This window comes from Bos grunniens, chromosome 13 (assembly GCF_055505025.1).
Source record: "Bos grunniens cultivar Pamir isolate PY7600 chromosome 13, Bosgru_T2T1.0, whole genome shotgun sequence".
NCBI classification, from domain to species: Eukaryota; Metazoa; Chordata; class Mammalia; order Artiodactyla; family Bovidae; genus Bos; species Bos grunniens.
Window position 1 is genome coordinate 8,850,449 of NC_141177.1, and position 27,986 is coordinate 8,878,434.

General features: G+C 52.9%; 3 protein-coding genes across 9 annotated transcripts; 2 read left to right on the forward strand and 1 right to left on the reverse strand.

Annotated features, from left to right (window-relative positions):
* The first annotated feature begins 123 nt into the window (after positions 1-123).
* Positions 124-14,710, forward strand: ACOT8 (acyl-CoA thioesterase 8). 6 transcript variants are annotated; one of them, XR_015138953.1, is made up of 6 exons: positions 124-303; positions 1,771-1,907; positions 8,420-8,645; positions 12,120-12,277; positions 12,740-12,990; positions 14,466-14,710. XR_015138953.1 is itself a non-coding variant. In XM_086331596.1 (6 exons), exons 1-6 carry the CDS (start codon positions 185-187, stop codon positions 14,582-14,584), a joined length of 954 nt encoding a protein of 317 aa, XP_086187722.1. In that variant the 5' UTR covers positions 124-184; the 3' UTR covers positions 14,585-14,710. The 6 variants fall into 6 exon arrangements, 5 of the variants coding, with proteins under 5 accessions (XP_086187722.1, XP_086187727.1, XP_086187726.1 ...); XM_086331596.1 differs by having other exon boundaries at positions 12,796-12,990; XM_086331601.1 differs by lacking the exon at positions 14,466-14,710 and adding an exon at positions 13,705-14,132 and having other exon boundaries at positions 12,796-12,990.
* Positions 14,707-20,283, reverse strand: SNX21 (sorting nexin family member 21). 2 transcript variants are annotated; one of them, XM_086331590.1, is made up of 3 exons: positions 19,939-20,283; positions 19,337-19,508; positions 14,707-15,782 (listed from the first exon to the last, which is right to left on the reverse strand). In XM_086331590.1, the coding sequence occupies exon 3, from the start codon at positions 15,762-15,764 to the stop codon at positions 15,108-15,110; it is 657 nt and encodes a 218-aa protein (XP_086187716.1). In that variant the 5' UTR covers positions 15,765-15,782; positions 19,337-19,508; positions 19,939-20,283; the 3' UTR covers positions 14,707-15,107. The 2 variants fall into 2 exon arrangements, with proteins under 2 accessions (XP_086187716.1, XP_086187715.1); XM_086331589.1 differs by having other exon boundaries at positions 19,330-19,508.
* A 3,501-nt stretch (positions 20,284-23,784) lies between these two features.
* TNNC2 (troponin C2, fast skeletal type) lies at positions 23,785-26,724 on the forward strand. The gene is made up of 6 exons (XM_086331607.1): positions 23,785-23,849; positions 25,467-25,521; positions 25,666-25,809; positions 25,883-25,997; positions 26,178-26,314; positions 26,545-26,724. The coding sequence occupies exons 1-6, from the start codon at positions 23,847-23,849 to the stop codon at positions 26,574-26,576; spliced, it is 486 nt and encodes a 161-aa protein (XP_086187733.1). The 5' UTR covers positions 23,785-23,846; the 3' UTR covers positions 26,577-26,724.
* Positions 26,725-27,986: the final 1,262 nt, after the last annotated feature.

Genomic DNA, 27,986 nt, shown 5'->3' on the forward strand with positions numbered 1-27,986 from the left:
TCGCCCATCCGAAGACTGACAGGAGCACCGACCAATCACAAAGAGGATACAGGCTGTCCTTCTTTCTTATGGCCTGAGGGAGACTTCCGGTTATTTAAGCGTCCTCTCGAGGCTGCGCGTTCTGTTGCAGGTGTCCGCGTGTGCCCCTCCAGCGCAGCGCCCGTGCCGGCAGCTGGTGAACTACATGTCGCCCCCTCAGGACCCGGAAGACGAACAGGGCGGCGGCGATCCACCCGGGGACCTCCGCAGCGTCCTGGTCACCAGCGTGCTCAACCTCGAGCCGCTGGACGAGGATCTCTTCAGGTAGCCGGCCGCATCTGGTCCGCAACCCCGCATCGGGTCAGAGTCTTCTGATCTTGATTGCTGCAACCCCACTGCCTCTGCTCGTACCCCTCCGAACGAGGATGGGCTCTGTGCGCGATGCCTCTGTCGTAATTGGGAGGGAACTTGTGTCTGAAGAAGCTGCCCCGGCTTCCTCGGCGCGGGGATCTGTGCAGCCTCATCCCCGGGAGGTCCTGGCAATCTGGGCAGATAAAGTGGTGATCCGAGGTATCCTTCTCAGCAGCCTCCCCAGGAAGGGTCAGGTCCCTGGGAGAGCCAGCCCAGAAAGGGCAGTGATTTGTCCGAGGGAACAAACTTATCCCCAGCTCCTTGCACAGTCACTATCTTTTCCTTTTACATACTCCATCCCCACCACCACTAGGTGGGGTCTGCTGCTAAATCGCTTCAGTCATGTCCGTCTCTGTGCCACCCCATAGACGGCAGCCCACCAGGCTCCCCCGTCCCTGGGATTCTCCAGGCAAGAACACTGGAGTGGACTGCCATTTCCTTCTCCAATGCGTGACAGTGAAGTCGCTCACTCGTGTCCGACTCTTCGAGACCCCATGGACTGCAGCCTACTAGGCTCCTCTGTCCATGGGATTTTCCAGGCAAGAGTACTGGAGTGGGGTGCCATCGCCTTCTCCGAGGTGGCGTCTAGTAGCTCCTTATTCATTCTGAGGCCTGAGCCAGTTTCCTTCCTGATGTCACTTAAATTTCTTGACTGTAACGAGGTGTAACAGTTCCAGCTACCAAGGCTCCTCCTGGGTTATTGGAAGCTGTTTTAGGCACTAACTTAATTTCCCCCGTTTAACCAACTACAAATAACTGCCAGGAATTTTGCAGTGCCTTATATGAAAAATGCTGGGCTGGGCAGTGGGAAGTTTGAGACTTAATCGTAATCTTTAATCTTTCACTGGGGGAGACTTTTGACCTCTGGGGGCTGCGTTTCCTCATCTGTGCACTGAATGGGTTAGACTTGAAGTCTGAGGGTCTCCAAGTTCTAAATTTAGTTCTTTTAAGAACTGGTCTATCAAAGTTGAGGGGTGTAAGTGGCAGAGCTAATGCAGTCCACCTGCAGCTTGTGGGGTTCATCTTGGTCTACTCAAGGCGTTGAGACAAGCTTATGTCTTAGCCTCGTATGGGCAATGGAAGACATATTGGACTTGGGATCAAAAGACCCAGATATTGCTCAGGATGGTAGTTTGTGAACTGTGTGACCTTTCTCAAGTCAGTTTCCCTCTCTGATCCCTTTACTGAAGTCCACAGATAAGGCCTTGGAGTTGTAGATAGAGTGATGTTAGGATATTTGTCTAGGGAAAGGCTTTCACCGGATTCTCAAAGGATCACATACCCCAATCAGGTTAAGAAATCCTACACTGGAGGCTCACGGAAGGTCGTAGGATTTGGCTCAGCCCCCAAATCTTTCCTCTTGTCCCCCTCTCCCCACAGAGGGACGCATTACTGGGTACCCTCAACTGAGCGGCTGTTTGGGGGTCAGATCGTGGGCCAGGCCCTGGTGGCTGCAGCTAAGTCTGTGAGTGAAGATGTCCATGTGCATTCCCTGCACTGCTACTTCGTACGGACAGGTAAACCAACTCCTCCCTACCCCACCCCAGCACAGGTGGCTCAGCAGAAGAATTCTGGCCTTGAGGGATGGGGGTGGTGACTGAGGAGAAAGCAGGAGAGAAGGAGAAGGGAGAGGGATGGTGAGGTTAGTTGATCAACCTCAGGGGAGCCTAGAGGAAGAAGGGCAGGGGCCAGGAAGAACCTTAGGCCCAGTACCTGTTGAGATACTAGGTACTTGTTGGTGCTTAACTGTTCCCAGTGGGTCTTTTGCTCTTTATCCTTTACACACCTTCTCATGCCAGTCCTGGTGCTGGTTCCTCAGAGAAGTACTGGAATCTCTGCTGGGAGTTTGGAAAAGAGACCAGCCTGGGAATCAAGAGACCTCTGGTCTAGATGGAGCTTTGTCACTGATTTGCCAGGTGCCCTTGAGTGACATAACCACTCTTCCTCACCCTCTCCTTCTTCCCACCTGAAAAATGCAGGAGGGCCTGGGCCAAGCGAGATTGTTCTAGCTGCTTACAACTCTGGGATCAAATCAAAGAAAGAGCATAATCTTTTAAAACTCATGCTCTTTTGAGAAACATAAAAATCTCACTCCTAAGCAGATGCTCCCAATTTTAAGAGTTTCTGCCTTCTGCGTGGTCCCATCAGCTGAGAAGAATTTATGCAACTTTATGAAATGTGATCGGTATTAAAAAAGACAGTGGGTTTCCCCCCTTCATTTTACAAATATAGAATCGTTGTTGTTCACTCGATAAGTCGTGTCCATAAGGACTGCAGCCTGCCAGGCTTCCCTGTCCTTCACTATCTCCCAGAGTTTGCTCAAATTCATGTCCATTGAGTCAGTGATGCTATCTAACCATCTCATCCTCTGTCGCCCACTTCTTTTGCCTTCAGTCTTTCCCAGCATATATACAAATATAGAATAGTTTAATAGTAAATATACCTTTTCATACTATACTCTGTTGGTCACTCCCCATCCCTTTATTTCCTGGCCTTTCCTGATAGTCATTGCTATAAAGTATTTGAATGCTTATTTTAAGGTGAGCCCTGTTCTTAACCTTTATGCCAGTTGGAGGCAGACGTACCCTTGTGCCCTTGGTTCCCTCAGTTTGCATGTAAACTCCAAAAATCCTGGCCTTTTGATACTGTAATCCTTCTCGCCCAGTGAGACAGTTTTGTTTTGTTTTGTGGAAGTAGGAGCATTATCTGATCCCTTTGAACCGGTTTCATTATCCAGTTTCTGAAAAGAATTCTGAGTCTTTGTAGGTGAAGTATCTAGTGCAGGGCCTGGCAGGTTGTGAGTTCTCCATAAACAGTACTTACCTTTATTTTTTGACGATGAATTTATTGGAGTGATTACAGTTTGCATGTTATAGTGCACAGCTATTTACACTGTCTTGTTTGATCCTCTTCAGTAAACCCGAGGGGTGTTTATTCTACGTGTAAGGAACCTTGGACCCAAAGAGATTATGTAAGGAGCTTCCATAATGCTCAGAGAGGCAAGGCCAGGTTTTGAACCTGAGGTTGGGTGACTCCAAGCTCTGTGCTTTGTTCTCCTTCTGTGCTTTTCTCTTTCACTCTTGGGAAATAATTCCAAAACCATGGGAGAGCCCATCTCAGATTCTGTGGGAGGCATCCACTTTCTTGGAAATTCTCCATTCAGGAGCAGCATGAAATGAATGGTGCCAACACCACTATATCCTAATAATCACCAGTTATTTGTATCCCCTTTCTGCTTCTTGAAAGAAGACAGCTTAAAATAACTGGCTGTTAAAAGTCAGAATTCCCTAATAGCCCAGTGGTTAGGACTCCATGGTTTCACTGTGGAGGGCCTAGGTTCGATCCCTGTTCAGGAAACTAAGATCCTGCAAGCCGTGTGATGTGGCCAAAAATAAATTCTTTAATTTAAAAAATAAAATAAAAGGTGAGGCAGATTAGGAGTATGGGGTTAACAGATACAAACTATTAATACATAAAATAGATCTGCAACAAAGATTTACTGTGAGGCATAGAGAATTCAATATCTTTTAATAACCTGTAATGGAATATAATCTGCAAGAAAATAAAGTGTGGGGAAAAAATAAAACATTTGGGGCAAAAGTTTTAAAAGTAATAAATTAAAGGGCCAGGAGACTGGGATTTGGGGGGAATGATTGTGTTAGAATACTAGGCTAAGGCATATCATCGCAGTTTTATACAAAAGTTAGTTCCAAGCTTCCTGGCAGCAAGGCAGAAAGGGAAGCTCTTATTAGTTTCTGATGTGACCCACTACCAGGGTGTTGTTTACTTGCTAAGTTGTGTCCAACTCTTTGTGACCCCATGGCCTTTAGCCAGCCAGGCTCCTCTGACCATGAGATTTCCTAGGCAAGCATACTGGAGTAGGTTGCCATTTCCTGCTCCAAGGTTTCTTCCCGACTCAGGGATCGAACCTGAGTCTCCGCAGGTGAATTCTTTACTGCTAAGCCACCAGGGAAGCCCCCTCTACCAGGTACATCAAGATTTATAAACAGTGATGGTGCTCCAATGATCTTAGAGCTTAATTCCCTGACCAGGGATCAAACCCTTGTTCTCTGCATTGGAAGGACAGATCTTAATCACTGGACTACAGGGAAGTCCTCCAGTGATATTTTTAATTAAAAGATACTGTGAGGTTGGGGTCTGGTTCTTGGCCATTTATCATACCAATTCTTTTTCTTGATGCCTAGGAGAGAATGTGAGTTTGGGTTTTTGTTTGTTTATTTTTTAAAAAATGTATTTCTCTAGATAGTTGTCATCTGGCTTGGTACAGGCCATGGAATTCTCCAGGCCAGGATACTGGAGTGGGTAGCCTTTCCTTTCTCCAGGAGATCTTCCCAACCCAGGGATGGAACCCAGGTCTTCCACATTGCAGGTGGGTTCCTTTACCAGCTGAGCCACCAGGGAAGCCCTGGTATAAGTTTAGAGCTTGGAGATTCTACAGCAGGAGTCAAAAAACATTCTATAAAGGCAGATCATAAATATTTTCGATTTTATGGGCAAAACAATAGTCAAAATACATAAACAAATGGGCTTGGCTGTATTCTCCAAAAATGTTATTTATGGCATCAATTTCCCCATCTATACAATTGGGATAAGACCCACTTGGCGTAGTTAATGTGAAACCAACATGAGAGGATACCTTAGTTTAACTGTAAAAAATTAAACGGAAACCTCCATTCAGGAGTGTTGGGAGGCCAGAAGAGGGCGCCCTCGTGCCCTGTGACAATGGAGCCCAAGAGGAAAAAGAAAGACTCCTTTCTGGCAAGGAATCAGCCAATGAAAAACCACAGGTTCCTTGTTTACTAGGACCCTCCCAATTACACTGTACAGTAGCCGCCCCCCTCACCCCCCCCCACCCCCCTCTATAAAAGCGGGCTCCTTCCCTTGCTGGGCGGGGACTTGTACCTGGCTCACCATGGTTGCAGACCTCGAATTGCAATTCTCTGCTGATCCTGAAGAAACATAACTTAGCTGGAAAAGTATCTGGCTATCTGTTTCAGGTCAATGTAGCAAATGCACTCAACTCCATAACTCTTTCTCTCTCTTCCTTCAATATACTGCAGAGCCTACCTGCTTTGTTCCAATACAAATTTTAAAGAACAGGTCTAGAACTCATTCATGCTGATGCTGCTAAGTCACTTCAGTCGTGTCTGCCTCTGTGCGACCCCATAGACGGCAGCCCATCAGGCTCCCCCGTCCCTGGGATTCTCCAGGCAAGAACACTGGAGTGGGTTGCCATTGCCTTCTCCAAGAACTCATTCATACTGAAAGGTAAATCACTAGTAATGGAAAATACTGCATTTTAGCTGCAGCCCAAGGACTGGATGAAAACCTTTTTTTGGTAGGGAAGGGAGGCCTCTTTCCCATCCCCTGAAATCAGACTGCTCATGTAGCTATCTCCAGTTTCTGGACTCTTGGGAAACCCTTCTCAAAGGCCTTTGGCCTTGTGTGCCTGCTCTGTTGCTCTGTTGTGTCTGACTCTTTGTGACCCCAGGTACTGTAGCTCACCAGGTTCCTCTGTCCATGGGATTCTCTAGGCAAAAATACTAGAGTGGGTTGCCACTTCCTACTCACTAAGGCCTTGAGGAGCCCCCATTCTGATAAAAGTGTCCTTTAGCATTGCCAGCTAGCAGACCTGAGCAAACCTGCTGGGCTTCAAGGCGTTCCAGGCATGTTTGTGGCTGTTGAATGAGCCCCTGTGCCTGGCAGGGGCTTACCACCTGGACAAGGTGGAGGAAACAACACTTCTCTAGACTTGCTTCTTGCCTGTCAAAGTTGAAAATCATCCCCAAGGCGTTTTACCACCTAGATGTTCTCCGAGGTCGTCTGACTCAGACCAAAGGACTTCAGGAACACCAGGAAGACTCTCTCCCTCTAAAAACCCTTCCCAGCCTGTTTGTTGAGGGTTGATAGTCCTTACCCTGGGGCCAGTGTTTCCCCTCTTGCATTGACAGAGCAGACACCAAAGGAGAAGGACCTAGTGACTTCCATTTGCATTAAGAATGAAGGAACTGACTTGACAGCAGGCCTTTCTTGGGAGAATGAATATCAGACAATGGCCAAACCGTGTATAAAAAAAGTACTCTGAGCCACAACTGGTAGCAAGTAGCACAGGAGACCAGCCTACTATCTACAAGTCAGGTTTGGAGGGTGTCAGACCACCATTTCTAGCAGCCAGTCTAGGGAGTCAAACCATAGTCCCTGTAAAGATCAGCCCCTAATGGCCAGGCTTGGTGAATAGCCGAGAGCTTCCTTTTACCCGTTTCCAACTTAGGACTAACTAAGGAAAGCCAAACATGCGCCCTGCATCAATTACTTAGTTAGCCTACCTGTAGCTTCCCCTTGCCAGTGGTCTCAAAGCAGGGCACACTGGAAACCATTTTTTTTTTCCCACTATAAAGCTTTCCCCGGAGAAGGCGATGGCACCCCACTCCAGTACTCTTGCCTAGAAAATCCCATGGACGGAGGAGCCTGGTAGGCTGCAGTCCATGGGGTCTCGAAGAGTTGGACATGACTGAGCAACTTCACTTTCACTTTTCACTTTCATGCATTGGAGAAGGAAATGGCAACCCACTCCAGTGTTCTTGCCTGGAGAATCCCAGGGACAGGGGAGCCTGGTGGGCTGCCGTCTATGGGGTCGCACAGAGTTGGACACGACTGAAGCGACTTAGCAGCAGCAGCAGCAGCAGCATAAAGCTTTTGCACTCCTCTGTCTGCCTTTGGGTCTCTCCCAAATGGAAGTAATTGTGGCTGACTCCCTTGATGTACTAAATTCTGAATAAATGACCTTTGCTTGTTCTCAAAAAAAAAAAAAAAAAGGAAGGTAGAAAAGAAAAACAGAAAGAAAATAGGCAGCAGGGACTTCCCCTGGTGGTGCAATGGATAATGATCCACCTGCCGTTGCAGGGGACATGGGTTCAATTCCTGCTGTGGAAGATCCCATGTTCTGTGGAGCAACTGAGACCACACGCTGCAACCACTGAGCCCGAGCGCTACAACTAATGAAGCCCAGGTGCCTGGAGCCCGTGCTCTGCAACAAGAAAAGTCACCGCAGTGAGAAGCCCAGGCACCATAACTGGAGAGTAGCCCCTGCTCGCAGCAGTTGGAGAAAGCCCTCACAAAGCAATGAAGACCCAGTGTAGCCAAAAATAAATTGATAAAATTGTTTTAAAGAAAGAAAACAGGCAGCAGACCAGATTTGCTGACACCTGATCTAGAAGAATGGTTCTGGGCTCATGACAAGAGCCCAGTCATAGGTGGAACAAGACAAAAGCTGAGAGTATTTTATTTAAACACAGAGAACTTACTGTGTGCTGGATATTATTCTGAACATACCTTACAACTCTGAACTAATTTACCCTCATTGAAATCCTGAGAGGTATGAACACTATGATGTTCCCATTTCACAGATGGGTTAACTGCTCAGAGAGGTTGAGTGATTTCCCCAAGGTCGCACAGCTGCAGCTGGTGAGTGGCGGAGCCAGGCTTTGAATGCAGGGAATCTGGCAGTGTCCCTTCTTTCCTGTGCTATTGAGGGACAGGAGCTCTGCCTGCACCAGGAGCATCCTGATGACAGGGTCTAGGTTTCCTCCCTGTATCCCCAGTACCTGGGACTCAGCAGGCTGCAGTCAGTAGCTGCTGCTGCTGCTGCTAAGTCGATTCAGTCGTGTCTGACTCTGTGCGACCCCATAGATGGCAGCCCATCAGGCTCCCCCGTCCCTGGGATTCTCCAGGCAAGAACACTGGAGTGGGTTGCCATTTCCTTCTCCAATGCATGAAAGTGAAAAGTGAAAGTGAAGTCGATCAGTCATGTCCGACTCTTAGCGACCCCATGGACTGCAGCCTACCAGCCTCCTCTGTCCATGGGATTTTCCAGGCAATAGTACTGGAGTGGGGTGCCATTGCCTTCTCCGAGTCAGTAGCTACTGAGCAGTAAAGAAATGGAGAACCATTAGGTGAGCGGGCCCGCAGGGCTCACTTGGGCTCACTGTGTGCCTTGTGCCCGCTGCAGGGGACCCGAAGGTGCCGGTGCTGTACCAGGTGGAGCGGACGCGGACAGGGGCAAGCTTCTCTGTGCGCTTCGTGAAGGCTGTGCAACATGGCAGGCCCATCTTTATCTGCCAGGCCTCCTTCCAGAAGGCCCAGCCCAGCCCCGTGCAGCACCAGTTCTCCATGCCTGCTGTGCCCCCGCCGGAGGAGGTGGTTGGCCGTGAGGACTTCATTGACCAATTTTTAAGGTGAGAGACCTGGAGGCCCCAGGACAGTGTTCAAACTGCCGTTGCCACCCATTGGCGGGTCACGGCCTCCTTCAGTGGATCCCAACTAGCATTTTAAAAAGCTAGATTGGGGATTGGGGGAGTGGAAGGGAGGGAATATAGGTATACTTACAGCTGATTTGAAACCATTTGGTGTCACTTCAGGGGCTCTGAAGAGCTTCGGCACCATAGTCCTTTATGGCTCAGCACAGAAAATAATTCAGCAAGAGGCAAAGTGATTGATAAGTGATTTATTAGGAGAGGATGCTTATGAGGCTTATAAGTGGGCGGGAGAGACATGCCACACACCCTGAGAACTTACTGGGCTACAGTTTTATAATCGAAGGAAAAGTGGGGAGGAGAACGTCTTTGTCTTTCTTGAGTAGATGTCATGCTTCCAACATCAGCTTCTCCTCCAGCTTGAGCAGGAAGTTTTCTTGTCCCTGCGTGGTCAAGCTAGGTCCATAAATGACTGTTTTTCATGTGTGCAGAGTATGTCCTAGGGATCATTAACTTACTGAGCTCACTGGGCAGGATGTGGGTCTCATTGTTTTGGGGGCAGGTCTCGTGCTTCTGTTGCATGGCTTTGTTGCTAAACAAACCTGTTTTCTTGAGTAATCATTAACTTACCAGGGTTTCCCATACTTTTTCTACTTAACAATCCCTTAGTGCTTAGTTGTTGGGACTCAGTCATGTTTGATTCTTTGCAACCTCATGGACTGTAGCCTGCCAGGCTCCTCTGTCCATGGGATTCTCCAGGCAAGAATACTGGAGTGGGTTGCCATGCCCTCCTCCAGGGGATCTTCCCAACCAGGTATCGATCCCTAGTCTTCTGCATTGCAGGCGGATTCTTTACCAGCTGAGCCATCAGGGAAGCCCAAGAATACTGGAGTGGGTAGCCTATCCCTTCTCCAGGAGATCTTCCCGACCCAGGAATCGAACCAGGGTCTCCTGCATTGCAGGTGGATTCTTTACCAGCTGAGCTACCAGGGAAGCCCACTATCCCCTAGTGGGATTCACTATTTAATCACTTGTTTGTCCCTTAACTCTGTCCCTATCAGATACACTTTGTTGTACAGCAGAAACTAACATGACATTGTAAAGCAGTTATCCTCCAATTAAAAAAAAAGCAAGCTGGGGGCTTCCGTGGTGGTTCAATGGCTAACACTGTGCGGCCAGTGCAGGGAGCCTGAGTTCAATCCCCGGTTGGGGAACTAGATCCTGCATACAACAACGAACAGATCCTGAGTATCGCGACGATCAAAGAACCCCCCTACCACAACTAAGACACACACAGCCAGATAAAAGTAAATAAGTAAATATTCAAAGGAGAAAAAAGCTAGACTGGCAGGGTGGGGCGGGCTGCAGGGCACGTGATCCGCTCATGCGCACTTCTCTGATTGGCTGATGCTGACGTAACAGGGCAGTGTCTCAGGGGTGAACCTTATCAGTCCCCAGGTTCCAGAAGGCCCCAGGGCTACGTGCTCATGGTCGTCAGTAGTTGACATCTTCCATTTGGTGGGGAGTTTTCACAGCTGTAAAACAACTCAGGAAATGTGCATCAAATGCTGGTTACCTGGGTACCTCAGAGAGGAGCGAAAGCCGAGGAAGTGGATGAAGACCAGTCCCCGGAAGGCCCCACAGGGTCCTGCTCAATTACAGTTCCCACCTTTCTTTCAATACTCTTCAGTCTTGAGGAGAACACGTTTTGACCAAAAAAAGGAATAAAGGTTCAGATATGGAAGTTAATCATAAACTTGACAGAGGTGGCCACAGGTTCATGGTCGGTTACTGATTCCTGCCAGGGCTCCACCTCTCTTGGTGCCCACCTGCTGTGTAGCTTTGTCCTTCTCCTACCTCTCAGAGCCCCGCTTCTTCATATGAAAAATGGGGGTCATTGTTTCTGCCCCGCTTGCTTCCCAGCTGAGCGGTAAGGAGGGCTCCACTGCCTAGTGCCCCGTGCAGGGGAGTCAGCCCAGTGAGATGGAGCGAATGTGCGTCTGAACCTGGGAAAGGCCTGGGCTCAGATCTGGACTCTGTCACTGCCCACCTTGTGAGTCTGGCAAGTTGCTTTCCCACTTTGAGCTTGTGATCAGTTATTAAACTCCATCGGAATCCCTACCTCGTAAGGCTGCTGTGAGGATGACAGAGATAAGTGATAACAAGGTGCTCAGTGAGCGCTCAGTAAATTACAGTTAGGCCACTCTTGACAGAGAGGAATAAACATGGAGCCTGGTGTGTGGTCAGAGCTCCAAAATACTTGAGAAGGAGACCTGGGTTCAATCCCTGGGTCAGGAAGATCCCCTGGAGAAGGGAACGGCTACCCGCTCCAGTATTCTGGCCTGGAGAATTCCATGGACTGTACAGTCCATGAGATTGCAAAGAGTTGGACATGACTGAGCAACTTTCACTTTCTTTCTCTTTTCTCCCTGGCGGTGCAGTGGTTAACTTTCACTACAGGGGGCTTGGGGTTCAGTCCCTGTTCGGGGAATTAAGATCCTACATGCCGCAGACAAAAATAAATTAAATAAAAAACTTTGAGAATGAAAGGAGGACATTGTTCTTAAAGGTCCCTGAATCTAGAACTGTGTCTCCCATAAGGAAACTACTAACCACAGGGGGCTGTGTTGAGTTTATTAACATTAAAGAGAGTTAATTCAGATCTGTTCCTCAGTCACACTGGCCACATGTCAAGCCCTCAGCAGCCCGATGTGGCTAGTGGCCACCACAGTGGACCAGAACGTTCCATCATCACAGAAGTTTCCATCAGACAGGGCTCAAGGGGAAAGGGAGGGAAATGAAATACTGGGGAAGAGCGCTAGGGGCATGAGGGGTGGTGGTCCCTGTGGCGAAGGGGCTTCCCTGGAAATGGCCTCCTTGCCCTGGGAGACGGTTTCCCCAGTGGCTCAGGTTAGGTAAGTGTCAAAGTAGGGCAGCCTGTTTCCTGAGGGTTAGAATAGAGAAGCGGTTAAGAGCAGGAACGGAGGAGGAGCCAGACTGCCTGGGTCTAACTCCTGCCCCCATGCACTTCCTGAGCTGGCTATCTGCACCCTCTGTGTTTACTCCACTTCTCAGAGAGCAGGGAGGATAGCATCTGAGTTCAGGGATGATAGCCTGGAGCTGGGCCATTACAGGGTAGCCCCACGGCTGGGTGACGTGTTGGCCTCACATGCATTATGTTGTCTCCTCCCCAGTGTTAACTATGAGGGAGGTGACTGTCATCATCCACATTTTGCAGATGGGAAAGGGCTGATGATGACTAACTTGCAGCAGGCCACAGGGCTCCTCAGCGGCAAAGAAAGGATGCAGATACCGTCCTATCCTGCCTGCTGGAGGGGAGGGGAGGTCTGGGGATGTCAGGAGTTCCTGTGGAGGAACAAGCGGGGTCCGAAGAGGCAGCTCAGATAGGTTCCCCATCTTCCGGGGTCTCCCCACCCCTCTCCCCTTTACTTTCAGGGACCCGGAGCTCCAGGAGAGGTACCGAGTGGGGCTGAACCGAATTGCTGCCCAGGAAGTGCCCATTGAGATCAAGGTGGTAAACCCATCCACTCCAAGCCAGCTGAAGAAAATGGAGCCCAAGCAGATGTTCTGGGTGCGAGCCCGGGGCTATATTGGTAAGCGGACCCCTTGGCCTGAAAGGAAACTCTCTTTGGGGGTCTAGACCTGTACCTCCTCTGCCCTGGGTGGCCTTGGGCATGGTCCTCCCACACTATGGGCCCATTTTCTTATCTGAGTGATGGAGAAGTGAGCTCAGCCTTTTGCAGGGGGAGAATGGGGAAGTGACGGGAATCCTCACGTGGGCCTTTCCTGGGGAAGGCAAGGCACCTAGCCGAGATTCTTCTCCAGGTCCCCTACCAAGCATAAGGTACCTTTGTGCAAAACTGGAAGAAGACACTCACAAGGTCCAGGGTGGGAGACGGGGGGAGGCTCTCAGTCCTCACCCACCCCTGCCCTCTCCAGTCTTCATCTCCCTTGACCTCCATCACACACACGCACCCACCCCCTTGGGCCAGGTGCCCTTGTGAAGAGTCTGCACATCTGTGCACGGCAGCCCCTTTCTCCCTACCTCCCTGCAGGTCCTGAGCTATAAAGCCCAGGAGCCCAGGGCTGATGGGACTGGAACCTGTTGCAGGCGAGGGCGACATGAAGATGCACTGCTGCGTGGCGGCCTATATCTCAGACTTCGCCTTCCTGGGCACAGCAATGCTGCCCCACCACTGGAAGTACAAGGTGGGCTTCATGGTCTCCCTGGACCACTCCATGTGGTTCCATGCCCCTTTCCGAGCTGACCACTGGATGCTCTATGAGTGTGAGAGCCCCTGGGCTGGTGAGTACTGGGGTCACGGGGGACGAGGGTGCTGACCTTGGTGCCTTTGGTGGGGAGGGCAGGGAGCCTGCTGTCTTGGGTGATGCTGCCCCACCCACTTGCTGTGGAGCACCGCACAGATCACTTCCTCTCCTGCTTCCGCAGGCTGCGGCATCCTTGTCTTCAAAATGACAGGGTGCGGCCTGAGGACAGGACACCCGCTTAGCTCTTCATTTCTGTAACATGCTGGGGACATGATTCACTTTATCTGAGGCTCAGCGCTAGTCCCAGAACCACTTCAGATTCTCTGTGTGATGCTGGGCAAGTCCCGTCTCCGCTCTGTTTCCTTGTCTACACAAATCGGGTTGCACCGGAGCAGAGGGGTCCAAAGCTGGGGGCCTATTCTTCCACCTCTCGGGAGAACGTTTTCAAAACATTCCCAGATTTGACCCCCAGGATTCTGACTGCAGGGCTTGGATGAGGTCCAGGAAGGTATTTTTACGAAGATTCCCTAAGTGATTCTGACAGTTAGCCTGGCCTGGGGGTTGGGGCCCTCAGCAGTGTAGGGGCCCCACTGCTTGGACCCTCCTTATACTGTGAAGCAAGAAACCCAGACTTGTTCATCAGCGCCTGGTCTCAGAGCCCTGGGTTCCGTCCCAAGGAAGTGCATTTCAAACGAAGAGAAACCTTGTTTTGTGAAACAGAGACAAAACTTAAGGGACTCTTTATACTCAGGGAAGAGGGACTCTCAAGAACCAATAGCATCACAGCACAGGAACAGCCGCCACCTTGATGGTAGGTCTCTTGGGTTCGGCTTTGACCTGATCCTTAAGGCCAAGTTCCCGAGCCTCTCTGGGCTTGAGTGTCATCACCTGGAACACAGGACAAGGCCTGCTTTACTTGGCTACCGTGAGAACTAAGTGGGCTATACTGTGTTTAAAAGAAACCAGCAGTTCCCTTCCTAAACGTCAGACTCCGGCCCTGGGTAGCAAGGGAGAATCTCCAAGTGCGGAGGGGAGTGCCTAGGCTCCTCATGGCTTCATGTCCTCTCCCCTGAGCCCCTTTGTCCCCGTGATTGTGGAAGATTATTTTTTTTAATAATATGAATGACTGGCCTGGAGGGCCAGATTTATTAGAAAGGGAACTGATGGGTTTCCTTACACAAGTGGCCAGAGGTTGGGCAGATCCACCTAGCTGAACTACTGAACCAGACTGTTCTCAGAACTTCTCCCCTTGGGATTTTTTTTTTTTTGAGGAAGTCAGCAGATACATGAAAGTGCTTTTAAACCATCAAGTGGGGCTCCCTTGGGAGGAGTTACACCCTTGAGCAACCATAATAGGCTCCTAAAGGGGTGCTTGGAAATTGGGAGTGACCACACCACCAAGCATGGCTCTGGCATGGGGCAGCCCAACCCGAGCTGCACCTCTTGCAAGGAGCACGTTCGGCTGGGCAGCGGGAGACAGAAGGCCATTGAGATTCTTCTCTTCATCCGCAGGTGGCTCCCGGGGCCTGGTTCACGGGCGGCTGTGGCGTCAGGACGGGGTCCTGGCTGTGTCCTGTGCCCAGGAGGGCGTGATCCGAGTTAAGCCCTGGGACTCAACAAGCAAGTTGTAGCCAGAGGTGCCAGCTGGGCCTGGGGCTTCAAGGATCTCCCTTCTCCCCCTACTCCTGAGGCAGGACTACCATCCAGGGCTGGGCCTTCTGTCCAGGACATCCAATAAAGAGACTCAAACCACTGGAGCTGCTGCCCTTTAATCCCCCTGGGCCAGGATCGCAGCTCTCCCTCCAGCCATCAACTCCAGGACTCCACGGCCACAGTCCCTGGCCCTTCCGCCAGGCTGGCCTGCGGGAAGACAGACCATCGACCCTGACCTGGGTCACGGCCCCCAGGTATTCATAAGCTGGAGAGGCAGCGTCAGACTTTCACTTTCTCCCTGCACCATCCCAGCCTGTCCTGAGTGCAGCTCAGTAGAAGAGCACGTTTCCTTGGTCTTCTGCAAATTCTCTGTGGACCTTCTTGGGGTTCCCAGCACCCCAGGGAGCCTCTCAGCAGCTGTCTGTGTCCTCGTCCGCCCCCCAGCCCACCCCCCATCTGGGGGCGGCGCCTCTCCCACAGTGGCCTTAAGTCTAGGTGACGCTAGTCCAGCACCTCCTTGATGAGTAACTCTTTAAGACTGGGGGGTGGCGTGGGGGTCAGCCCTGCCTCCTGCAGGGCCTGGAGCCGGGCCTCGGAGTGGCGTTTGTCCAGGCCCAGGCGCCAGGAGAGCCGCACGTGGGCCTCCAGAAAGGGGGCCAGCAGAGGGTGCGGGCTCTCGGCCCCCAGAAGCTGCAGGGCCCTCTCACAGCATGCCCGGGCCTCACTGGCGTCCTCCAGCTCCTGGTGGCACACGGCCAGCCCCGCCAGGGTTAGCAGACGTCGGTCTGGGCCACAGGGGATGCCCAGCTGGGCTTGTAGCTGCCAGGCGTTGGCCCAGAGCGCCAGGGCCTCGCGGTAGAGGCCGGTGCAGGTGAGGCTCTGCGCCCGCCGCAGCTCGGGCAGCACGAAGAAGTCCTGCAGGTCTGCAGCGTGGCGCAGCTCAGGCACAGCCTGGAGGTGGCCCAGAAACTGCTCGAAGGCCCGGCTGCGGCGGGCGATGGTCTCGGCGGTAAAGTTCCGGCGCAGGCGCTTGCGGGGGAAGGAGATGCCAGCCATGGGGCCCCGGAACTGCCGCTGCAGGTTTCGGTGCAACCGCTCAAAGTCCGAGTAGCGGCGGGAGATCTGGGCTGGCTGGCTATCTGGTGGCCCCGGGCCCATCACGGCGAGGGTGTAGAGCTGCAGGGAGGGCGGGGGTCAGGGCAGAGGCAGGGTGTCCCCAGGCCCCTTCCCTCCCTGACCCCCCACCCCCACTTCCAACTCTCTTTCCCTACCCCTTCCCTTCACCCTGGAGATCGAGCCTGGAGGGTGGGAGCTGCCAGGGCTGCAGCCGGGGAGCCCAGTCTCATCTTACCTGAGGTTCGTCTGAAATGACCCAGGCCCAAGGCAGCACAGGGAGAAAAAGACAGGGATGAGCTTTAGTGCCTGGACGGCTGCCCCCCTCACCCCTTCCAGGGAGTGTGTGCTAAGTTGCTTCAGTCGCGTCTGACTCGCTGCAACCCTATGGACTATAGCCCACCAAGCTCCACTGTCCATGGGATTCTCCAGGCAAGAATACTGGAGTGGGTTGCCACGCCCTCCTCCAAGGGATCTTCCCACCCGGGGATCAAACCCAGGCCTCATGTCTCCTGCCTCGGCAGGCAGGTTCTTTACCACTAGTGCCACCTGGGAAGCCCCTCCCATTGGGAAGCGAGCTCTTCTGACAGCCCCTCTGGAAAACCAGCCATGTGTTGAAACCCAGGCCCATCTCCAGGCCAACCTTTAGGACCAGCTTGGAGCTTTGTTCCATTCTGGACACACGGCTCCACATGGCCAGGTTATTCCCATCCAGACCCTCAACACAGGTCTTCAGACAGTCCCAGTAGTGACCAGTGTAAAGCACACTGGACTGGGACCCAAGTTCTACCCTTGGGTCAGACGCTCCCTCCCTATGGGAGTCGGGCAGGGTGGTCCCCTTCTTGGGTCCACTTCCACTCGAGTGAATGGAGCGCCTGCCCAGCTCAGTGTTTACTCAGGTGTGGGACGGGAACAAACCTCGGTCCCCGGGATGTTTAGGTGGTAAGTACTGGAGTGAATAACACTTGAATAGAGGCAGGAGGTGATACCCCTCTCATTCTCTGTGAATCTTTCTGACTACAAATTGAGAAGCTCTCAGTTTGGTTCACAAAAGCCCTTCTCCAACACTTCTCAGCTCCATTTTTAGAAAAGAGCCAGAAAGAGAATTTGTCAGCGCCACCTCCAGGCAGCAGCATCCAGCCAGACTTTACTGACAGTTTCACTGCTTTTATTTTTATGGTTATCTTCTTTTTATGGTGAGTTAGTCAAGCTTCCCTGGAGAATCCCGGGGACGGGGGACCCTGGTGGGCTGCCGTCTATGGGGTCACACAGGGTCGGACATGACTGAAGTGACTTAGCAGCAGCAGCAGTCAAGCTTCCCATCTACAGTTGTTTTGTAAAGTTGTCTTTTAAAGTTATTTAAAAAAAAATATGTTTATTTGAAGAAAAATGATAAGCACCAATTGGTAAATGTAGCATTTAGATAGGACAAAAATTGTGAGGGTGACGGAGGTTTGGGAAATGCTGAACAAGATGACCACTAAGCTTCCCACCAGGTTTGAGAACCCAAATATGCCTTAATCTATAATAATGCTGAGCTAACAGGTCTAAAAAGGGGATTAGCAAGCATTAGATGTTAAAAAGAATCGGTCGCAACTGACACGCACACACACACATACACACAGATGTTAAAAGTATACTAACACCAAACCCAGATTTTACTCTCAAATCTGTTCTGTGAAACTGCCAATATCGGAGCCACCCCTGCTCAGTCAGGTTTGCCTGCTCACTCTGGAAGATTCAGTCTACATTAGTATTCAGGATTAGAAAGTTTAACAATAAAGAAACTTACTTTACTCTAGTTCAACTCCACATTCCCAAAACATTACATATTGACTGTAAAGCTTTTGTTTTTTCTTTAAAGGGACAGTTATTAATATTCCAGGGAACCAGTTTTCTTCAGAACACATTTCAGGAAGCCCTCATCTATAGTGACTCCTTATGCTCATCTAGCTTTTATTTTCATTGGTAGTTTTTGGACAAAAACCCATTTTAGATCCACTGCCTGATCCTTCTGTTGTCCTACGTGACAGGTAATAATGAGGATCATTAACTGAGCACTACCCTGCACCACACCGTGGTGTGAGTTCTTCACAGCCACTATTTCACCATCACAACCTCACTGCGAGGAAGGTGTCCATACCTCTGTCAGCTCAGGAAGCAGGCTGCCAGAGAAGGCAAAGGGTTTAAAGACCTCCTCTAAGTCACACAGCTGGTAAATGGCCCAGCTGGGACTCAAACCCAGGCCGACCTAATTCCAAAGTCTGTGCTCTTAACTTCCAGATGTTGAAGCAGGATTTGTTGCCTAGTCACTCAGTTAGGTCTGACTGTTTGAGACCCACCCCCAGGCTCCTGATTCCCTGGGATTCTCCCAGGCCCGGCCCAGGCCAGGCTGGGCTCTATCTTGTCATTCTCTTCCCAGAGCTGCTCCCAACTTCCCTGTCTCTCAGCTGCTCCATGCGCCCCCTTCCTGCGCATGACCCCCAGCCAGGACTTCTGCCACTCAGGACTCGATCATCAGAGTTAATTCCCGCTGAAACTGGAGCAGCTGCCCTGTGGGTGTAGCCCTTTTTTCACTGAGAGCCTCAGAAAGGGGTGGAGAGGTCCAGATATGGGACCGGGCTCCAGGTCCCCTTCCTGCTGAGTCAGAAATGGAGGAGGGTGGGGAAGAGGAGGGAAGTGAGAGGCAGGGAGCTGCCGCTGCCATGACCAGCCAGGTTAGGCTGGGTTTCAGGACCAGGCCAAGCGCATCCTCCGTGTGTTCCTCCTTTCCACAGTCAGGAAATCAGCCCACACCCCCGCAACCCACCAATCTTTACCCCAATCCACCAATCCCCTGGCGAAGGAAATGGCAACCCACTCCAGTATCCTTGCCTGGAAAATTCTATGGACAGAGGAGCCTGGTGGGCTATGGTCCATGGGGCTGCAAAGAGTCGGACATGACTGAGCACACACACACACACCAATCCCCTAAATCCAGTCCTTTGGACAAGCTTATTCTGTACAGGTGTGAGTGCTGGAGAACTGACTCTTCTGAGTTGCAAAGAGGCCACAAGAGGCCAACCCAAAGTAAAACAGTAATAACAGAACTACCATTTTATCGAGCACTTCAAGATGCCAGGCACAATGCTAAGGGCTTTCTGTGTACTGTCTCATTTAACTCCTGCATTATCCCCATTGTTCAGGTGAGAAAACGGGTTAGTCAAGGTTTCACAACTCACCTGAAGTCAAACAACTGGTAATAACTGGGATCTGAATCAAGATCTGGATGCCAAACCCATTTTTCCAACCAATACCAACTTGGTCTCAAGTCTGACTCAGATAATATTCTTCCCCATGTATCTTGCATCTTGTGACAGTTTGCAAAAGTCCGAGGGGCAGAGGACATGCACAGTAGTTCTTAGTCTCAAAACTGGGATAGGATAGGTTCATTTGCCTGAGGATCTGCTCAAATTACACCCCTTTTCTGGCCTCAGTTTCCCCATCTGTCAAATGGGGCAGCCATTTACAACTACATAGCCAGATCACCCAGGATGCTGAAGCTTCCCTTACTTTCTCTAAGCCAGGGTCTTCTAAGACTCGTAGCTCAGGGTCCTGGACCCTCACTCACCACGTACTTGGAGGGCGGGTCCTTAACCACGGTGGCGTTGGTCACCTCAAAGAGCAGCCGCTGGGGTACCAGGGTGTTCCGGGACTTCTTCCAGAAATCTTGCAACTGCCGGGTCAGGAGCTGACTGCCCCGCTGCCCATCAGGTGGGGGACTCCGTTCTGCTTGAGCACAGGATGGGCCTGGGGCCAGGTTTGATGTAAATTAGGTGCCTGACCTCATTCATCCTCCTCCCAACGAATGACAAAGGCTTTATCCCTATCTGACATCAATGGAAACGAGGGCCAGACAGGGACCCGGAGCCAAACACCTGCCGGGCAGACAGTAGGTGTTAAATAAACATCTCCACCCCCAAAACATCCCTAGCACAGTACTACCGTTTGTATCCCAGACTGTACATTTCACGCCCTAAACAACCCTGAGATGGGAGTGATTTGACACAGGGAACTTGGCCCAGAGAGGTGTTGTGAGTCTCTCAAGGTCACACAGCCAAGAGGCAGCTGGACGCACTTAAAGAAGTGTCTCGAGTTTCGGCTGGATCAACTCGGGAACGCGGCCGGGGTGGAGGCCTAACCGAGCCCAGGGTTCCCGCCTCCATCCTCCCGCACTCGCCTGCGTCTTCTCCCGCCACCCGGTCGCCAGCGGACAGCGGGTCGGGGTCAGGGTCGTCATCGTCCTCGCCGTCCTCCTCGTCGTCGTCCTCGGCGCTGGTGAAGCTCAAGGTGCCGCTGAGGCGGGACGACAGGCCCTCGGCATCGTCGTCCTCCAGTTCCGAGCTCTCCGGGAACTGCTCGGCCTCGGGGCCGGCCGCCGCCTCCCCGGGGCCGTCGCCAGTCAGGGCGTGCCGCAGCCGGTGCAGGAGCCGGGAGGCCATGGCACCCCGGGGGGAGCGCGCGACGCCGGGTCGCGGGCCGGGGCGGGAGGGAGGTGGACCCCGGCCCCGCGCCGGGAAGGGGCGGGGCGGGGCCCGGGGCGGGGGTGGGCGGGGCGCCGTGGAGGTCCCGCCCCTGCCCGTTGAGGGGACGGGGGGCTCTCCCCGCGCCCGTGCCTCCTGCGCCCCGCGGCGCACTCCGGGGCGCCCCTCTCCCCGGTGCAGCTCCCGGAGGCTGGCCGAGGCCGACCGGGTTGCACCGAACCGGCCCAGTCCGCTCCGAGCGCCGCTCCAGCCCCTTCCTGCCGCTGGCCCGCCTCCCGCCCCGCCCGCTCCCGGAGCCGCCCGGGAATCCCGGGCCCTTCGCTCCAGGAGGGCTATGGGAATCCTGGGTAGGCCAGGCCTCCTCCGGGATCGTCCCCAATCCGGAGGGGGCTACGCCCTCCTTGAATCCGCCCATCCCTCCCGGAGACCAAGGCTGGCCGCAGACTATCCCCTCATTTCCACCCAGCACTCTTTAACTTTACAAAGTCACTGCGCGGCAGTCAGAAACCCATCTCTTCTGGGAGGAAACCGAGGCCAAGAGAAGCCATGGGATCTGAGATGGAATCTAACCTCTAGTGGCCTAGGTTTTCTCATACGTAAAACAAGAACAATAAGAACTGAAGCACGAATTTTGCAGCTCTCCAAAAGGACCCTAGTCCAGAGCTTAGCTCAGAGCAGGGGCTAAGAGGATCATCAGTTACACAGTGATTATTGTTTCTCCAGTGTTCACAAGTTCTTACAATCTCATTTGAGCCTGCCTCACACAGAGCACATAGACAAACGAGGAAACTGAGACCCAGAGGGGCTGAGTTACTTGCCTGAAGTCACACAGCTTGCCAGAGGTTTCTGAGAGTGGGGCCTTGCAGCCCAGGTCTCCTGAGTTCCACATCCTGTTTTTTATCTTGCGATGTCAGTTGCAATCTCAGCAATTCCTCTAACAAGCTGTGTTTTTATCTTGTATCCAGAAGGCAGCTGTAGGTCAAGAATTTATTGTCCCTTCCTGTCAGAAGGCCTAGCTATCAGTCCCTAGCAGGGAAGATATTGCTAGTTATATTGTATGATCAGATAAAATCTCTGATAGTAGCTCCTTCTTCTTTAAATTTTTTTTTTTTAATTTTACTTTTGGCTGCGCTGGGCTTCGTTGCTTTGCCTGGCCTTCTCTAGTTGTGGCGAGTAGGGGCTACTCTTTGTTTCGTTGTGGTTCACAGGCTTCGCATTGCAGTGGCTTCTCTTGTTGCAGAGCACAGGCTCCAGGCACCTGGGCTTCAGTAGTTGCAGCACTTGGGCTTGGAAGTTGTGGCTCCAACCCTCGCTCTGGAGCGAGGGTTCAGTAGTTGTGGAGCATGGGCTTAGTTGCTCTGCAGCATGTGGAATCTTCTCAGACCAGGGACTGAACTCATGTCCCCTGCTTTGGGAGGCAGATTCTTATCCTCTCCGCCACCAGGGAAGTCCACTCCTGCCCTTTTTAAATGTGCAGGAGACAGGGGTGGGGGAATGGCTTTGAATGGAACACACTCCCTGCCATCCCTCAGTGCATGAGGCAAGGCTGTCATTTCCTGAGGTTCCACGGTATCCTCCACCTGGTTCTCGGCACTTGAAAAGGTGTCATATCTAACCCTCACAACCTCCTGGGGAACAGGCTGTTAGTGGAAAGAATCGTCCATTTTTAAGACGAAGAAACTGAGGGACTTCACTCCTGGTCCAGTGGCTAAGACTCTGAGCTCCCATTGCAGGGGCCCCAAGTTCAATCCCTGGTCAGGGAACTGGATCCCACATGCTGCAACTAAGCGTTCACAGGCCACAACTAAAGATCCTGCATGCCTCAATGAAGATGGAACGTACCACATGCCTCAGCTAAGACCCGGCACAGCCAAATAAGTAAATATTAAAAAAAACACCTACAAACCTACATGTACAAGGGCTTGGAGGGCTATAAAGGGTGGTGTTTGGAGCTGCATTTTAGCTTGAACCAGAGCAGAACCACTTGTAAGGTGGGAATGAAAATGGAAGGGTCAGTGGGACCTTGCTTGGCCACACTGAGTTTGGACCTTATCTATTTCCCCGAATATATTAAAGAACAAACTAATGAACAAAGGATTGCTGGGAGTTCTATACTCTCTATACTCTGTTCCTAAAGGATCAAGTGGTTCCAATGTTTGTGTCCAAATAGGCACCCCCTGGAGAGCATCACCCTTTGGCCCTGGGCCTGGATGGGGGAGGCCTTATTTAGCCTGGCCTGGCTCCACAGAGCTTTCCTTGGGAATATCTATGTAGGGCAAGAAGGCAGCCCAGCTGCCACTGTCCGTCTGCCTTCCTTGGTGTCCAGCCCCCTCTCCCTGGCCCCAGCCCCTGTGTTTAGTCATCATCGTGCTCTTTCTGTTACTTGATGAGAGTCCATGAATGTTGCCCATCCCAACACCCTGGTGGACCCCGTGGATTCTCAGGGTGGTCTCCCTTCGGATTTGACTTGATCCACCCACCCCTTCACTCTCTAGGAGGCCAGCTGAACTCCTCCAGACTTCTTCCCCGAGCTGCAGCAAAGGGCCAGCTGTCCCTGCATTTACTTAGTGAAACCTCCCCTGGTCCCCTCCCCCGCTAAAAAAGTGAATCCCCAAACCTCCTTTCCTGGACAAGGTAAGCTTGAGAGAAGAATCTACTTTCAATGTTTATTTCTGTTCCAAGTGCACACCCCGTTTCCTGGACCCCTCTATTCATTTTTCCCTCCAGACAGGTCCCTGGAGGACCGTCTGCCCCAACTTCCTCTCAGTCAGAATGAATAAGAATCCCCAAAGTGACTATAGAGCTTTATGGTTTACAAAGCTCCCTGGTAAAAAGGGGAATAACCATAGTTGCTTCCTCACAGGATGAGTACTGGGTGAGATCAGATGATTAAAACGCTTAGCAGAGGTTCAGTAACTGTGGCTGTCAATTTCCCCTCATCCTGTCTCGTCCCGCTCTGGTCTCTGATTCAAAGACAAAACACTCCACTCGCAAAGCACTGACTTTAAGTAGTTGGCACAAGCCCAGTGACTTAAACCCAAGCTCCCGTTTACCATGGTTTCTCTGGGAGGAAGGTTATGACTGTCTTCATCTCACACACAAGGAAACTGAAGCTCAGAGTGGCATTACCACATGCCCATGTATGCACAGCTTGTAGAGATAGGACTTGGATCTTGGGTTTTGAACGTCAAGGCTTGTGCTCTTCCATGCTACTATGCTGCCTCTCTTTCCTCTATCCTGATCTTCCTCACCCATCTTGGAGCAAGCGTGCTTCTTGGGGGTGGGGCGGGGGGGCTCACTAGGAGTGGCAGAGCAGGGCGGGTTCTCCTCACAAGAATCTAGGACGTCAAGCCCGCCACCTGCTCAGAGGCTTAAATTTCTCTGCAAGGGCCCTTGGCTAAATTAGGTAATGGGCTAGGATTCTGGGAGGGGGTGGCGCACTGACCCCAGGATCTGATTGGCCAGGGCATCGGTCCTGGGGAGCAGGGAGGTGGGAGGAGAGGGTGCCCCTACAAATCTGAGGGGCTAGAGCGGGCCAGGGCATCTTTGGGTGGTGGAGTACGGAGAAGGTGACCTAGAGTGGGAGTCCAGGTTGACCTGCAAAATGGTAAGCACCAGAAGGGACTTCCTCTCTGCCCTCACTGGAGCTCTTCTGGGCATCTTTCAGATCTGGGTTCTTGGTGGGGCAGTCACTTGGATGTTTGAAGATGGAATCTGAAGGCTCCTGGAATGCCGGTGTCTGGGAGGAAGGCTGGAAGAGGGCCTTGGACTTGTTTTGGAAGGGGAGGGCTGTGAGGACGTTCCAGGGGCCCATCCTCCAGGCTTGCTGGTTCCCTGAGATCTTCTGAGGCTTCTAGCAGTGTGGATCAGGGGATTGTGAGTGGGCCTTAGCTTGTCTCCCTCGTGGTGGAGAGGGGGTTATCCAGCAAGGCAGTGAGTGGTGGTGGGGGGATGGGTTGGAAGCCTTGCTAAAGCCCTCCTCTGGAAGACAGGAGGCCTGCTCAGGAGCAGGACCCCCAGAGCTCCAAGGGGCCAAAGATGACAGAGCCGGGTTAGAGAGATGTCAGCCTCCCTGAGAGGGGCTGGGATTTGAGGCTGTGCTTCTCCTCCAAGAGCCCTCCCCACTTCTCTTCAAGGAGTAACTGGACCCGCAGGGCAGCTGCTGTTGCCCATGCCTTACTAAAAATAGTCTGCCCTTCTGGCTCAGGACTGGGGAGGGGGAGGGGAGGAGGGAGACAGGGAGGACAGGCGGCTGCCAGCCAGCCAAAGGACTCCTAGGATGCTTCAGCACTCCCTCACCACCAGCCTCAGTCCAAAGCCCCAGCTGGGTGTCTGGGCTTGGATGTGACCGGAACTCTCCAGAGCCATCTGTCACCCCCACAAGGCCCACATCCCACTCTGCCCAGCACCGAGTGGTATTTACTCTGATGACTGAGTCATCCGAAGGAAGCTTACACCCTCTGTCTCTGCAAGTTCTGAGGGAGGGAATGTGCCTGATTCCTTGGTGGTACCAGTGCCTGGTCTATGGCCTGACCCTTGGTCAGTAATCAGTAACTTTCTGTCACATTATTATTTGTGTGACCGCAAACATTTATTAGCACCTATTAAAGTACCGGGCTTCCCTGGTGGCTCAGAAGTTAAAGTGTCTGCCTGCAATGCGGGAGATCCGGATTCGATCCCTGGGTTGAGAAGATCCCCTGGAGAAGGAAATGGCAACCCACTCCAGTGTTCTTGCTTGGAGAATCCCATGGAGAGAGGAGCATGGTAGGCTACAGTCCATGGGGCCGCAAAGAGTAGGACACGACTGAGTGACTTCACTATTAAAGTACCAAGTGTGATGAGCAGGTAGGGGAAACTGGAAAACCATGCTGGAATCGTGCTGGCACTTTACAAAGCCTTCTTTCTCACTGGGCTGATTCCAGCTGATCCCGGAAAAGCTGCTGAGAAGAGATGAGGGAATGAGGTACATTTAATGACTCGCGGAAGGTCATGGGGATGGAGGTCCTGACTTGATCTCCGATAGACAAGCGAGACATAATCCCCAGTTCTTCAAAAGTGGAGCTGGGTGCTGTGGGGGCATGCCCAGAGTGGGGCAACTGGAAGCTGTTGCTCTGCAGGGACTTAGAGGGCACGTACAGAAATGGGGGTGCAGGAGAACGGGGTGAAGGCAGGAATGTACTCCGGGCTGTCCCTTCGACTCTTTGATGGCCCGTGTCTTCTGCAGACGACGGACCAGCAGGCTGAGGCCCGGTCCTACCTCAGCGAGGAGATGATCGCTGGTGAGTGGGGGTGGGCGGGCTGGCTGCTGGGAGGCGGGGTGCCGGGGAACCTGGAGTCTGGGCAGGCGGGGAGACAGTATGTGGATGTGAGGCTGACAGTCTCGCCAGGCTCACTTCAGCCCTCTGCCCTCCTCGCCCTGGCAGAGTTCAAGGCCGCCTTTGACATGTTCGACGCGGACGGCGGCGGGGACATTAGCGTCAAGGAGCTGGGCACCGTGATGAGGATGCTGGGCCAGACACCCACCAAAGAGGAGCTGGACGCCATCATCGAGGAGGTGGATGAGGATGGTGAGCCGGCGGCCCTCGGGGGTGGGGGCGTGGCAGCCAGGGCTCGGGCCCACTTACCACCCGCTCCCCTCAGGCAGCGGCACCATCGACTTCGAGGAGTTCTTGGTCATGATGGTGCGCCAGATGAAAGAGGACGCCAAGGGCAAGACCGAGGAGGAGCTGGCTGAGTGTTTCCGCATCTTCGACAGGTGCGTCGGAGGCCCTGGGAGCAGCCAAGGCGCGGAGCAGTCTGAATATGGCCCGCAGGGCCGGAAGGTTCTGGGGGGCGGGGGGGCGGATGGGGGTGCAGGCGGGGGGCGTGGCGCGGGCGGCTCGCACCTGCGGGCCCTGAGCGCCCCCCTCCCCGCCCCGGCCCTACACTCCCGCAGGAACGCGGACGGCTACATCGACGCCGAGGAGCTGGCGGAGATTTTCCGAGCCTCCGGGGAGCACGTGACAGACGAGGAGCTCGAATCCCTGATGAAGGACGGGGACAAGAACAACGACGGCCGCATTGACTTCGACGGTGAGGGTCTGGGGCGCGCGGGGACCGGGGCTCGCGGACGGGAGCGTCCTCCGCCTTGAGGGCGGGGCGGGGCCAGGTTTTTCCCCGCCTCCCGCGGGCTGGTTTTGTGCAATGTATCGGCTAATAGCCCGGCGCCCGGTCTCAGAGGCAGGTCCCCCGCCCCACCCCGGGACCCGGCCTAGTCCGCCGCGGGGAGACTCGTGAGCGCCCCACCCTATCCTTTCCCGCAGAGTTCCTGAAGATGATGGAGGGCGTGCAGTAAGAAGTCGGCCCTTGCAGCCATCGACACCGCGCGGCCCTCGGGCGTGGGCGGCGCCGCCCCCCGAGCCGCTTTCGTTCCCCCGCCCCGGGCGGGAGGCGCGGCCCCTTCTGGGGATGTGTCTGGAAGGAATAAAAGGAAACATTGCAAAGCGCGTGGCTTGAGTAGAGGGGAGGACCGGGACGGATCGTGTGTCCGGGGCCGCCTGGTTGGGCCACCGTCCAGGGCGCCGCAAGGCTGGAGCCGCCCGAGCGTCCTCCGGTCCGAGCGCAGCGGGACCCGGGAACCCGAGGTGGCGTTCCGTGCCCTCGGAAGTTTCGCGACTGAGCGTGCGTGACAGCTTAGCTGAGGGGCTGTGTGGCGCCTGGCGCTTCCAGCGTCCCCTCTGCTTCTAGAAGCAAATCCAGATTCCATCCCCTCCTTCTCACAGTTGCCCCTCCCCTCGACAGGCTTCGGCCTCTCTCTCTTGCTCTGGAGGTGGGGTGCACTTTAAGCCCTCGGGCCTTTGCACACGTTGTTCTCTCTCCTTGGACTCCCCTTCTTCCTCTTATTAAAGCCTTGGCAAATCCTTCAACTCAGCTCAGATGCCATCTCCAAGATACCACGACCCAGCTCAGATACCATCGCGTCCTTCCTTGATCCGTGCGCTGACTGGCTGCACTCTGGCGACCAGAGCTCTTTTGGAAACAACTCAATGATAGTGAGAGTCGGGCTGAAGCTAATTAGGTGCAGTGGTAGTTTGGCTTTGGTAAAGCTAAGTCTGAATCCTCACTGCCGGTGACAAACCACTCTCTGCTCCCTATCCTAATCTGTAAAGTGGGGACAATGACAGTACATATCTTTGGCCTTCCCTGGTGGCTCAGCTGGTAGAGAATTCGCCTGCAATGTCAGAGATCTGGGTTTGATCCCTGGGTTGGGAAGATCCCCTGGAGAAGGAGAAGGCTACCCACTCCAATATTCTGGCCTGGAGAATTCTATGGATTGTACAGTCCATGAGGTCCCAAAGAATCGGACAGGACTGAGTGACTTTCACTTTCACAGCGTTGGAAGGACTAGTTAATGTGTACCAAGTGCTTAGAACAGAGGCTGGCACAGAGTCAGCATACAGTAAATCCTTTTAGTAATGTTGTTATCATCTTAAAACATTGAACTCTTATTCATCGCTCTAGCTCTCTCTCTCCAACTCCGTGTTTTCTTCTCCCCTTTCTGTCTCATTCGTGTTTCCTGGATGGTATTTCCAACCAGGAACAGTGCTGGAGGTTAGTTATCATCCCTATGAGTGCCTACTGTGTGCTGCTCATTGTCTCATTTATCCACACAACCCCAGGGACAGATGCCCTTATTTCCATTTTACAGTTGAGGAAACTAACACCGAGTGGAATGACGCACCCAGACATATCAGTTCAGTTCAGT